This window comes from Babylonia areolata, chromosome 23, assembly GCF_041734735.1.
Source record: "Babylonia areolata isolate BAREFJ2019XMU chromosome 23, ASM4173473v1, whole genome shotgun sequence".
NCBI classification, from domain to species: domain Eukaryota; kingdom Metazoa; phylum Mollusca; class Gastropoda; order Neogastropoda; family Buccinidae; genus Babylonia; species Babylonia areolata.
In genome coordinates, this window is record NC_134898.1 from 49,335,995 (window position 1) to 49,349,960 (window position 13,966).

The 13,966-nt window shown below is 38.0% G+C and overlaps 1 protein-coding gene across 1 annotated transcript; it reads left to right on the forward strand.

Moving 5' to 3' along the window:
- The first annotated feature begins 150 nt into the window (after window positions 1-150).
- On the forward strand, window positions 151-12,216 carry LOC143297821 (peroxiredoxin-like). The gene is made up of 6 exons (XM_076610330.1): window positions 151-366; window positions 4,088-4,205; window positions 4,837-4,953; window positions 5,881-6,003; window positions 7,051-7,216; window positions 9,405-12,216. The coding sequence occupies exons 1-6, from the start codon at window positions 195-197 to the stop codon at window positions 9,480-9,482; spliced, it is 774 nt and encodes a 257-aa protein (XP_076466445.1). The 5' UTR covers window positions 151-194; the 3' UTR covers window positions 9,483-12,216.
- Window positions 12,217-13,966: the final 1,750 nt, after the last annotated feature.

Consider the following 13,966-nt stretch of genomic DNA (forward strand, 5'->3'; position numbering starts at 1 on the left):
TATTTACACGGGAATACCCAAAAGTGTGGATGAATAAATTCCGTTTACAATAATATACATGTAAGATTAGAAAATATCCAAATAAAAATAGAATGTTACAACAGATTTGTTAGTTCTCCGAAACTACCACTGTTATTCAGGTGACGAAGACACCATTCTCCCCGGGTTCGTGCAACTTCAACGTGTAAGAAAAGATGTCTGCTAGGATGGCGTGCATTTCCAACGTGGCCACATTTTTGGCCTTGTGCTTCTTCTCAGCGGTTGCAGCTGGGGACGAAGCCTGCTACTCTTATGCAGGCGGTTCAGTTTATCCCCAGGAAACACGCAGGACCTCAGGGCACACAATCCAATGGAGCCAAGCTGTCAGTAAGTGGATAGGGGGGCAAGGAAAAAATAGGGGTGCACGGTAACTTAGCAGCACACCAACACGGATCATGTTCACAGAGCTGAGTGAGAGCGATGAGTAAACTAAACTGTTCGTGATCGTCTGTATAGTGTGCAGTTAATAGCAGGGCAGTTACAAGCCTTCGCAGGATAGACCCGTCGAGATTTTACATATACATGCTCCGGTTGGTCTCCTCTTCTTCTTCTTTCCGTTACACGACCAACATCGACTTGCCGATGACTCTGTCGTGGTTCATGCGTGCTGGGTATTTTCGTGTCTCCATAACCCACCGAACACTGACATGTGTTACAGGATCTTTAACGTGCGCATTTGATCTTCTGCGTGCGTATACACACGAAGGGGGTTCAGGCACCAGCAGGTCTGCACATATGTTGACCTGGGAGATCGGACAAATCTCCACCCTTTACCCACCAGGCGCCGTTACAGTGATTCGAGCCTCGGACCCTCAGATTGAAAGTCCAACGCTTAAACCACTCTGCTATTGCGCCGGTCTTTTAACAGGAAGATGGCTACATTAATGACCACATGTTGTTTTGTATCAAAATGGTTACAAGTAATAAATGCTTCCACATTGTTTTTGGCCAAGAATGATTTTCCAGTAAACCTTTTTTTTTCTTTTTTTTTTAGGTAATATTTATGGTTTGTAGGCTGAGGATTGTCAGTAATTATTATCAAGTGGTTTGAGCACTGGACATGCAATTTGAGGCCAGTGAGGGAGCTGGCTTTATGTCAACAGATGCTCAGACCAGCAAGTGCCTGAATCCAATTCATTTGTAAATACATTTAACTTTTTAAGCATAGTATCAACTGCACATGATCTTGTCGTTCATGCCCAGGTTAAGTGGATTTCGGAAACAGAAATGTCCAGCATGCATTAGCCATGATTAAGGCAAAAAAACAAACAAACAAACAAACAAAAAACAACAACCAACAAACAAAAAACAAAAAAACAAAAACAAAACTAAAACAACAACAACCAAAAAAAACCCAGCAAATTAATTTTGGATGTTAACAGAAATAAAGAAGAGATAGTTTGTTACAAATTGGTAAATCTGACACTATTGTTAGGTATATCAGTCACTTTTAAAGATTAAGGTCTCTGAATACCTCCCAGATTAATGAATATATTTAGTGATGCATGTGATTATTTATACATTTTGATACATGCAGTTCTTTACAGATGCTTGAGTAACAGTTGAATAGATGAATGCATATCCATATGCACATGAGCATAAATGTGTGTGTTGTTGTGTTGGTAGGCTTCACTTTATTGCATTTTGTCAAACCAGTTTTCAAATCAGTGTGTCAGTCAAAAAGAATTAGTGTGTGTGTGTGTGTGTGCGTGCGCACGCGCGCGCGTGTGCACATGCAAGCATGTGCATGCGTGTGTGTGAAAAGCCTTTAGAATTAGGTAACATTTTGAAGAATATTTTATCCTGCTTTTTATTTCATTAAGAAAAAAAATCATTTTCTTTTCCAAAGTTTTATGGGATAAAAGAATGATAAAACATTGTTACACAACACCCCAAATGAAAATACTATCTGAAAATCTATTAGTGTGGCATGAAGTATGAATATGAAGGAATAGCATCCCCATGGATGGGTAATTAGAACGGAACACCTGTTACCAGAGACCAGCCAGAAAGATTTTCAGGCTGTCAGTATCATTGATGATATCAGCTTGCATATCCTGCTGAGTGATGTTGGTTTAATGTCCTGCAGCCCTGTTTGTTCGGCAGTTGCATCAGTGTTCTACGTATGTAGGAAACTGAAAGAACTTTTTTTTTTTTTTTTCCAACAGAACCTTTCCATCAATTGATTAAACTGTTAGTGTTGATGATGAAATTGAATTAATTTGTCATTGATCATGATTGATGGCAGAACACAAGATCTGTGTATTGTGTGTGTGTGTGAGTGTGTGTGTGTGTGCACGCGCATGTATGTGTGCATGTATGTGTGCATATGTGAGTGTGCGTGTGAACCCAAGAACGTTAATGGGTTTTATTAAAAGATTGTTGGGGAAAAAGGTTAAGAAAAATGTTAAGGTCATTAATGATTTGAAATGATTGTTTTATTGTATACTAAGAGTGTATACATGTTTTAAACATGAATAAAATAAAGCCCATTCAACCCTGGGAGTTTACAGCCTTGGCAGGCTTCCCTTCCATGTTGTTGTGGAAAAACCTAGAAAATACACTGAAACTGACCAGTTTTTCCTCCAAACTGACGTACGTGGACACAGCTGGAAATACTATAGAAGTTAGTTCCCTTTTCTTGCAGTTTATTCATATGAAGGAAAGTGGTAACCATTTTAATGAAACAGATTTGAATGTCCAAGCATTGCTTCGACAGGAAAGTGGCAGAATGGTTAAGACGCTCATCTGCCAATAGAGAGCCTGTGAGGGTGTGGGTTTGAATCCCGCTCTCGCCCTTTCTCCCAAGTTGGACTGGAAGATTGAACTTGTCATTTGGATGAGACGATAAACCAAGGTCCAATGTGCGGCACGCACTTGGTGCACTGAAAAAGAACCCATGGCAATGAGAGTGTTGTCCTCATGCAAAATTCTGTTGCAGAAATCCTCTCCAGTACTCAGTGATGGGTACACAAATATATTTATATATGCATGCATGCCTGAGCAAGCGAGTTGGGTTATGTTGCTGGTCAGACATCAGCCTAGCGGATGTGGTGTAGTGTATATGGATTTGTACGCTTATGATTTTTATGGAGTGATGGAGTTATTTGGAGTTATTTATTCATATGGAGTTATTTATGTGGAGTGATGGCCTAGAGTTAATGCGTCCGCCTAGGAAGCGAGAGAATCTGAGCGCACTGGTTCAAGTCAAGGCTCAGTCGCCTATATTTTCTCCCCCTCCTCTAGACCTTGAGTGGTAGTCTGGATGCTAGTCATTCGGATGAGACAATAAACCGAGGTCCTGTGTGCAGCATGCACTTAGCGCACGTAAAAGAACCCACGGCAACTAAAGGGTTGTTCCTGGCAAAATTCTGTTGAAAAATCCACTTTGAGAGGAAAAACAAATAAAACCGCACACAGGAAAAAATACAACAAAAAAAAATGGTGGCGCTGTAGTGTAGTGACGCACTCTTCCTGGGGAGAGCAGCCTGAATTTTACACAGAGAAACCTGTTGTGATAAAAATAAGTACAAAGTACAAAATGCAGATATAATTATTCATTTATCCATTTGATTGAGTAATTGGTCACTGAAAAATGATAAGAGAGAAACATTAGTTCATTTGTTCAACCACTTAGTTCCTGTGTTGTCCAGTTAGTTATATATATCAGATGGCCCCAAATGGCAGTCTTTTAAGGATTTCTGTTATCTTTTTAAAAATCTTATTTATTTATTTATTTTATTTTTTACATTTCTTTTTTCAATCTTTGCAAAGTTATATTGAAATATCAGAATGGTTGTTGCTACCTGCATTTGTTTTTCTCCACAATTTCGGTGCACTTAAAGTTAAATATATGAAACATGAATTATATTTACTTGAATATTTGATATATATTTTTGTTATATATATATATATATTGATATAATCAATGATGATATAATGGTGCTGATGACAGTACTGCTACTACTACTACTACTACTACTACTACTAAAATAAAAATGAATGCAATTGATAGTTTGTGGGTTTTTTTTGTTTTTTTATTTTCCAGTTTCTAAGCCAGCCCCTGACTGGAATGGCACAGCTGTCATCAATGGCGAATTCAAAGACATCAAGCTCTCAGACTTCCGTGGCAAATACCTTGTGTTTTTCTTCTACCCCTTGGACTTGTAAGCAGAAATTCTGGAAATACTCAAACAAAGACAGTAAAATGAAAAGGAAGACTATGATTATGAACACAAAATACTGGACTGGCTTACTTATGTAAACAAATAATGTTCATTGTAAACCACCCAGATTCACGTATATTTGTGTGTGTGTGCGCACGCGCGCGCGTGCATGCACAAGTGTGTGTGCACTTTTGTAAAGGCCTTTTTTTAAATGGTAGATTATAACTTCATTTGCTGAGACAGATATTGGTGAGACCGGTCTACCTGTCGCTTTTAAAAAGATACCACATATGGGCAAATGTCATAAACCTCAGTATTCTTTCCCACTGCAATAATGCTGTTATTTGAAAATGAGGTTTTCAGAAAACCAGCTATTAGTATTAGCACTACCTTTTACATTTTGGCTAAACATAAAAATTATAACCATAGGAAGTGATTTTTTTCCCAAACTAGTAACAGAGGAGATTAGAACTAGGAGGTTCTTTCAACTATTCAAGATTTTAACTACTAACAGAGGAGACTAGAATTAGGAGGTTCTTTCAGTTATTTAAGATTTGATCATTAGATGGCATTTGACTATTATAAGTCTTGGTTCTGTGTAAGTCATTAAAATTGTCCTGTTTTCTTCCAGCACCTTCGTCTGTCCCACGGAAATTGTAGCGTTCAGTGACAGCATCGGCAAGTTCAAGGAGATCAACACCGAGGTTGTGGCATGCTCCGTCGACTCCCAGTTCACACACTTGGCCTGGTAGGTGTTGTGTCGCTGAGGCATGTGTCAGTGAAACAACAGGTTTCTCCTTTCCTGTCTCTGTTTGCAGCCTGTGTGCTTGCCGTCTCTCATGTGTATAATACACATTCTAGAACTATGAAAAAAAAAAGTTTGGCAATTTCATTTGAGAATTTTTGGTGTCACTGAACTGTTTGGTTGTTCTTAAGATGTTTATTTATTTATTTTTTTAATGCAAATTGCCTGTGTGAAAGTGGAATTATCTGTCACTTGATCCTTCAAACATTAGGATATATATATCTATATTTATATCCATTTATGTATATATATATATATATTTTTTTTTTAATTCATTTTCTATTTTTATAGTTTTAAAAATTTTTCATCTTTTAAAGAAAAAAGAAATAGCTTTATAAATCAAGAGTGAATAATGTTTCCCTCACACCCATACATATACACTCACTCACTCTTTCCTTTCTTCCCACGCCAACTCTGCCCCAGAATGTTTGGCTTAATTCATAATTCCTTATCATAAAGATGTAGCTGGAAGAAAAATACAACATAAAAAACAAAAAGCAAACAACACCTGCTACTTTCTTTACTTTTCTTTTTCTCCAAACACTATTACATATGTACTTCAGATACCAACAAAGTCTTTATTAGTGTTGTTTTCACAGCTGTGTATTTAGAAAAATAATAATGATGATGATAATAATAATGAGGATGATAATAATGATAATAATGATGATGATAATGGTATTATCATAATGCATCCTACCACCTAAGCAGGGCGCAAGGCACAGAACGCTTATTGCAATCAACAGCACGCTGGAGAAAAAAATGGTCACAAAAATAAATAACATAGGGCACTGTAATGAAGACAGCACACAAGCAAGACAAATGGAATGTTACGATGTACAGCAGCTGACTGAGGCATGGCTTGTGCAGGATCAACACCCCTCGCAACCAGGGAGGCCTGGGACCTCTGAAGATCCCCCTGCTTTCGGACATCACCCACGACATCGCCAAAGCCTACGGGGTCTATCTGCAGGATCTGGGCCACAGTCTCAGGTATAGTTTTGACATTCAGTTCACAAGGGTTAGGAAGGCTTAAGGGATTGCAAACTGTGTAAGTTTAAATTTCTCGAGGAAGTGTCGCTGCATTTGGACAAGTCTATATACACTACACCACATCCGCTAGGCAGGTGCCTGACCAGCAGCATAACCCAGCACACTTAATCAGGCCTTGAGTGCATGCATAAATGTTTGTGTACCTCTTGGAAACATGCATGTGTCACACATCTATCTGTCTTTGTGTCCCTGTTTGTAACTATTTTGTTTAAAACGAGGAATAAGTCCTTGGGGTTGGTGCTTTGGCATTGTTGTTAATGTTTATCCAGCGTTCACCAGTGATCAGGGCAGGAGGCCTGACATTGGCATGGTGCTGTGTCCTTGGCAAAGGCAGTTTAACTCGGATTCTCCACACTCTGCCCAGGTGTCAGTGGGTACCTGACTTCGGTTGGGGAAGGTTAAGGCAGCAGAAGGAGAGGACTGGGCCCCACCTTCCTAAGCTGGGCCCTTGACACAGTGGATTTGAATTCTCTGCCCTGATGGCTGTCAAAGGCTATGGGACCTTTAACCTTTTACTTTTAACCTTTTGAGATGGGTTTATTTTGTTTTTGGTTTCTACAGAATTGAAACAGTGTAGGTCAGAAGGAATGATTCATTCTCTAAGGTATAATACATGTATATTTCATGGTTTTGTTTGAAGCAATTAGGGCTAGGATTAAAACAAACAAACAAATAAACAACAACAACAACAAACCAACAGGAAGAGGTGAGATATGTCAAAACAAATACCCTAGTCACATGTCAGTGCTCAAAATGGACATACATGAATGTGCATCATTCATTACAGCATGACAACTTGCAGAAATAAGCTCTTCCCTTTTGTTCTGTGGGTAAGTTGGTATTATTTTTATATTTGATTTTGAAGTGACACTGTTTTGTTTCTCTTCAATTTTTTTTTAAAGAACTGACAGATAATATATCAGCCCTAAAATGACTCCATTATGGTCAGCTGGTCTATTAAAAGTAAAATTATTTTGTGGCTTGCAGAGGACTGTTCATCATTGATCCCAAGGGCATCCTGCGACAGATCACCATGAATGACCTGCCTGTCGGTCGCTCGGTGGAGGAGACCCTGCGCCTTGTGCAGGCCTTCCAGTACACTGACTCCCACGGGGAGGTCTGCCCTGTGGGCTGGAAGCCTGGCGCTGACACCGTGAGTGTGTGTGTGTGTGTATGTGTGTGTGTGTGTGTGTGTGGCTGGGGGCGGAGTGTGTATGCGTGTGTGTGTGTGTTTGTGGTGGGGGTATGTATGTGCGTGTGTGTGTGGATGTGCGTGTGTGTGGCAGGGGTTTGGGGGGTGTATGTGCATGGGAGTGTGTGTGTGTGTGTGTGTGTGTGTGTCTGTGCATGTGTGCGTGCATGTGTGTGTGTGTGCATGCGTTTGTGTGTGTGAGTGTATGAGCAGGAAAGAACAGGTACTGGCTGGCATGAGACATGAATCTGACTCTGTTTAAAGCACAAAGAAATGTAATATTCCTGTGCATCCCCATGAACATCATTTTCTGCAGTCTGCTACCTACTTACCTCGGAGAGGAGCAGCAGTGCAGTTTCACTCTCAGTTTCAAGGAGGTGTCAAAGCATGTAGACTGATTCATACGCCACAGCACATCTGCTTTGTGGGGGGAAAAAAAGGAAGAAAAAGAAACACAATGAGTTTCTACATCATGCTTATTTCCCCGCCATCTTTTGCATAAATATATTGTTTTAGTATGTGAAAACATCTTTTTCTTTTTTTAAAGCGAACTCTAGCTTTTTGACTACTGCTGACTTTCATGGTTTTGGTCCAGTCCATTACTAATTATAAAATATATTCATGAGTACTGTAAAGTTCGGTCTATAAGCCGCGACTTTTTACCCCAGCTTCAACCTCTGCGGCTTATACAATGATGCGGCTTATTTGCAGATTTTAACGATCCCGGGAGTGTCACGTTCTTGTCTATTCTTAGCTGCCCTTCAACTCGCCAAAATCATGATGAGCTTCAGGATTTATAAATCAAATCCGCACACATTAAAGCCTTCAGATCAGCATTCAGTTCTACTCTGCTCAAGCGTACATCCTCATCATGCTGAAAACACGACGTTATGCCTATGATGCAGCCTTCAAATTGAAGGCGATCGATCTAGCAGATGACAGTGCAAGCGACGAACCAGGAGCGACCTCCACCTTCATGTTCATGAAGTGAAAGCGAGGCTGAAGTTAGTGACAAGATGGCGGAGGAAGCTGTGCTGGTTCTCTTCAACTCGGACACTGAAGATGAAGATTTTAGTGAATTCAGTGAGCAGGATGACATTGAATAAAAGTGACTATCCCTAAATTATGGATCTTATTTTCGTTGTGTTTATTTATTATTTTTTTGTGTGGCACTAGCAGTATTTTCGCTTGCTTTTCTTTGTGTTGTTCCCACTTGTGTTTATTTCATAACCTACAGTATCGACAGCTTTTCTGTAATATCAGTATGTGTTCCGGTACTGGAAATAAGTGCAGCTTATAAACCGGTGCAGCTTATGTATGTATAAAGTTCAATTTTTTCCAAAATTTAGTGGGTACGGCTTATATACCAGTGCACTCAATAGACCGAACTTTACGTTAAATGGACAAAGAGAGACTGAGAAAAGGCAGTGTGCTTGTCTGTGGGTACAAGGATAAGAGTTTTTGCTTTCTTTCTACTGAAGGTTGGAAAAGCAGGTCTGTACTTACAGTATTTAAAAGAAATGGAAAACAGTAGTTTGCTAGTCTTTAAAACTGAATCTACAGTGCTCATCTTGACTTAGCTCAGAAATAATCCTGATTTGGTAATGTTGTTCACTCAGTAAAAACAGTCAGAGAAAGACAGGATCGACTTAGAGGTAGAGAAAAACGAACGAATCGAGGGGGCCGAGTCGAATCGAGTACACAGAATGTAAGAATACAATAAACACAAGCCGCACGCAGCAAAATAAGGCCAAATGAATACGCTTAATAGCCAAAAAAAAGCATAAGACGAGACAGAGCGTAACCCAGACAAGATGGCGTGGAGAGCCTTGGCCAAAGGAATGATTCAGCACTTATAGCTTTTAGAGGCATTTGATTGGCTTAGAGTGGACCGGGCAAGACGGCTCGTCTTTTCACTGTTAACAGCGCGAACTTTGGCCAAGCAGAGCAAACTGATAGGCCTAGTTTGCATCAGTTTGACATGGTAAGTATATGTATCACCAAACATAGAGTATAATACAAACTCCTCCTTTTCGGGAGTTTTAGAGTGACTTTTGACATTCAGTTTGCTACATATTTTTTTCCTTGCTTGGAATGACTTGTGGACAGAACCTGGATATATCTTATTTTTCTCTGTTATTTATTCCAGATCATTCCAGACCCCAAGCAGTCCAAACAGTACTTCAAGAAACAGAAGGACCCAGCTGGACAGAAAGATGATCTTTAAAATCCACTGCTGGTTGTGGGTGTTTCCACTCACGTCACACAGTGTATTATTTTATACGTTTTTATTGTTTTGTTTTTGTTTTGTTTTGTTTTTTGTGGTCAGTGTGTGTGCCTGTCTGTACTGTGAAAAGAGAGGGAGCTGCATATTGTATTGATTTTGTTTGTTCTTTTGTTGTTGTTTTTTCGCCCACAGACTATGGTGTATTGCTTTGAAGGTACAAGTTTGTTTACCAGGAAACTCATAAAAACAAATAGTAGCAACTGAAACTCACAGCTTAATTCATTATAATGCATTGTGTACTTACCAACAAATTCACAGAATGATGGCATTTTCTGCTGGTCACACACAGATACACATGCATGTTTGCATAATGCATAGACATCCACAAAGGCATGCACAGCAAGAACAAGTTGCCTTTTTGTTCATATTCAGTTGTTATTTCTTGAAATGATTGCTAATAGTGTTAGGAGTGGGTTTGCTGAAGTTTAGGATAAGTGCAGTTTTAGAAATCATATCTGTGCCATAAACTTATCACTGTTCACCCCCCCCCCCCCCATATTTTTGTAGTTCATTAAAAAAAAAAAAAAAATCTGTCAATATTGAACTACAGTTAGATGACCAGCTTAAAAAAAAAAAAGATTTTCTTTGGCTTTAATTTTTTGTCATTGTAGATTAGCCTTGATTGTGCAAAATGTTAGTTAGTGTATTGGTCCTGTTTGTTCCATGACACTAGAACTGGGCATTTTGTCAATAGTTTTTCGTTCATATGATTGATGTTGTTGTTGTTGCTGTTTCATATTCCTTGAAGGAAAGGAAAAAAGATAAGAAGAAAAGGACAGAAAAGTAAGACAAAGATTTTGTGTGAGACTAGAAGATATGCAGTTTTACTTTTCCACTGACCAGATTATGAGTGTGATATCTTCTGATCTTAAACTATGGGACTGTGAGTGTGTTTGCTTCTGAGTGATCTTATCACATTATGTGTTTTTTATTTATCAGGAAGAGAGGATGAGATGAAGGAAATGTAAAGACTGGATTGATAGTATATTTATTCTTTGTTGTGGGAGTGGTCAGTGTTGTGTGTACCATGGAGGAATCGGCTTTTTTTAAATGATGAATTTAACTTTAATGCTTGATTACCACATTGGTGGCACACACAAGCAGGATGCATGTTTGAAACCAGAAAAATACAGTCAGGGCAACAGTGCAGTTATATAGAAAGTAGGTTAAAATAGCTTCAGTCTTTTCTCAGAGTGGACAGTTTTCTGCAGTGGAATATACTTGAATGTAGAGCAATAACAATCAGTCTTATCAGTTGCGGGAAAAGTAGCAATACTACCGTTGCATATTCTGCATATGTGAGGGAAGAAGTGTTAATTTCATTGAAAGCACTGTTTTCTTTTAATCGTTGACAATTCAGTTGCATGTTCACTTTCTGTCTTCACTTTTTTTCTGAAATGGTTCATGAGTCTTATTATCTCAGTTTGGTTTCATACTTCATTTCGCAGCAGTACTTGTATATTTTTGGAAGATTGTAACGATGTGTTTGAAAACTTTGCCTCAGTAACTTTAAAGTTGTGCCTCTAAGCCAGTATTTAATTGTAGTGTTGTAGTTCCTTGGAGTCACCAACACTGTCTCAGTATTGATAATTTATTATTTCAAATTCAATACTGTCTCACTAATGATGATTTATTATTCAAAATTTAAATTCTTTTGGTTAACTGACACCTGTCATTAGATGAATCACAATTTTAGAAGTGTAGATTAAGATAATGGCAATGTGTTACAAGCTGAAGTTTTTGTTTTCACATTTTATTTTAGTTTGGTCTAGTTTTTCTTTCCTTAAAAAAAAAATAAAATAAAATAAGGTATGTGTTCCCTTGTCAAAAGGTTTACAGGGTATGTAAATGATCCTGAGGGTTGCAGCAAAACTTTTGCTGGATTTTTCTTTCGTTGCACTAGAAATATGAAAGTGTCCTCCACAATTTTTGTGTTCCCCTCAGTTTAAAAAAAACCACTTTAGATGACTTGTATAAACATAAGACCAGGTCAAAATGCCCTTGAATCCAAGCATATTTACCAGACTATTATTGTTGAATTTCAATGAATTCTGAAGACAATCTACAAAACAAAGTATATTGAGTAATATTACATTACAGAGTTTTATGTATGATATCTCTTTTATCACTTGCTTGCATAAACTTACAATTAATTGTATAGCTCATGTTAGGTCTGAGTCGCTCTGCACGTACCATTGCATATCTTGTGTATATCTTTTTTTTCTTATTATCTCTTATTCAACTTCTACTTGCATTACGTTAAAAATGTGTAGTCGGTTTACATTTATGTTACAAAGGAATGTTTGAAATATACAACTATCAAGGAAATTATAAACTTTAAGTTCATAATGGTTGAAGGATATTACTACGCATCGGATATACACATGCAGAATTTGTTGTTTGTTGGTTGAGACATGAGATGGATGATATGATTGAGACAGTTCAACATTTGAAATTGGTATTCATGGGGACAGTTCTTTTTGTCTGTGAGACTATAACCTGTTGCAGTTGGTGTCAGTTGTTTTACATAATTATGGTTAATTTTACATTTGTTTTGTTTGTTTCTTTCATCAGTTAACTTGTTGAAGTTGTTGTAGGCTTATGTTTAGAATACAAACCTGTTTTGTTCTGGAATATTGTGCTTCAAGATAGTGCAAATAAAACAAGAAATATACTTCAAAAATAGTGTGTGATGCCTTTTCAAAGTTTTTATGTACTGAACTACATACAGATATGCATTTATGGACACTACACAAACTCTTAATGAATACCAAGAAGAATCCAGATTTCCAGTGTGACAAAGAGAGAGAGAGAGAGAGAAAAAAAAACCCACCTCTTCACTGTTGGCAGTGTAATCAATTGCTAGGCCATCACACACACACACACACACACACACACACACACACACAGATTTGCAATGTAGTTCTTTGTTGTACCTGAGGATTTACCTACCACTCCTGCAGTGAATAACGTCTTTTGAGACTGCATTGCCATGCTTTTCGTTCCTCTGCTTCATCTCTTTCGGGTGTTTTTTACCAGCAAAAGCATGGTGCTGCAATATGGGCTCAATATCTCCTTTCATGACATGTCTACACTGGAGGAATTTGAAAAGAAAGGGTTTCAGTCACAAACGCATCATCTGGTACATGCACACTGATGATACCTTAACAACATGGTGAAATATGTAAGTTCACAGATCATCTTATCTCTATAGATCCACAAATTGAATCTGCCATGAAAAAACAAATGAAAACAAAACAGAAACAATCTAAGGAAGGGGAATTGGCATTCCAAAACATTTTGGTAGAAGCATGGACTGATGGTACTACTGAAATCAAATAATGATCTAAACCTACGCATCCAAACCTGTACTTGAAGTGTGAGGCCAAAAATTGTTCAGCTTCCATACTTTTATTATCATCATTTAAAAAAAAAAAAGAAAAAAAAAAGAGCTCATGCCATTAACACAACTCAATAAAAACAATAGAGAACATATGTCAAGAAAATATACCACACCTCGAATTAGATGTTATATTGATTCACTGACTACACGTAATATAAGATCGCGCGCGTGCACACACACACTGATGCATGCAAACATACTACATGTAATATAAGATCGCGTGTGCACGCACACACACACTGATACATGCAAACATATAAACACACATGCATGCACACACAAACACACAGACGGAATCTGAATGTGAAGCAGATAGTAAGATATTCAGAAGAAGAAGAATTTAAGAATGTTAGAAGATCTAGCTGCTCATGTCACACTGAAAGTTGAAAAGAACCAAGTATCTGTATGGCTATGAAACATGAAGACAGAATATTGCAGGTAAGAAATTTGCATGTTATCAATCTAAGGAGACTGGTTAAACTTTCTATCCTCTATGTGTTTCACACCTCACAAGGTCATAATCACATACTCATGCACAAAAACATGTGTGCATGCACACACAGAGAAAGAAAGATGGGAAGAGAGAACATGATGTGTGTGTGTGTGTGTTGTATTTTAAACATACACATAATACTTATCAACTTGCAAAAAATTACGTAAAGTCTTCTCTGCAAATCACCCCAGATATTCTTTGAATATAATGTCTTGTGTGAATGAGAACCAAACAGCAAATTCCTCAAAAGCTCATTGGAGCCCACCTTATGCTTGTATATCTGATGAAATAAATGAGCTCCCAGCAAAATTTCAGTTTGGATAATAGTAGTAGTAGTTGTAGCAGTAGTAGTGTAGGGACTGGCATTTGAGTGCATAGGCCTCATGGCCTTTTTTTATGTCCCCTTCAATATCGGTCTCCATTTATTTGTGGGATACATATACGTTTTCTTTTACATGTACTGTAAATCACTCATCAAGTCAATAAATATTTCTTTTAAATTGATGTTCATGTCAAGGAGATTTTTGA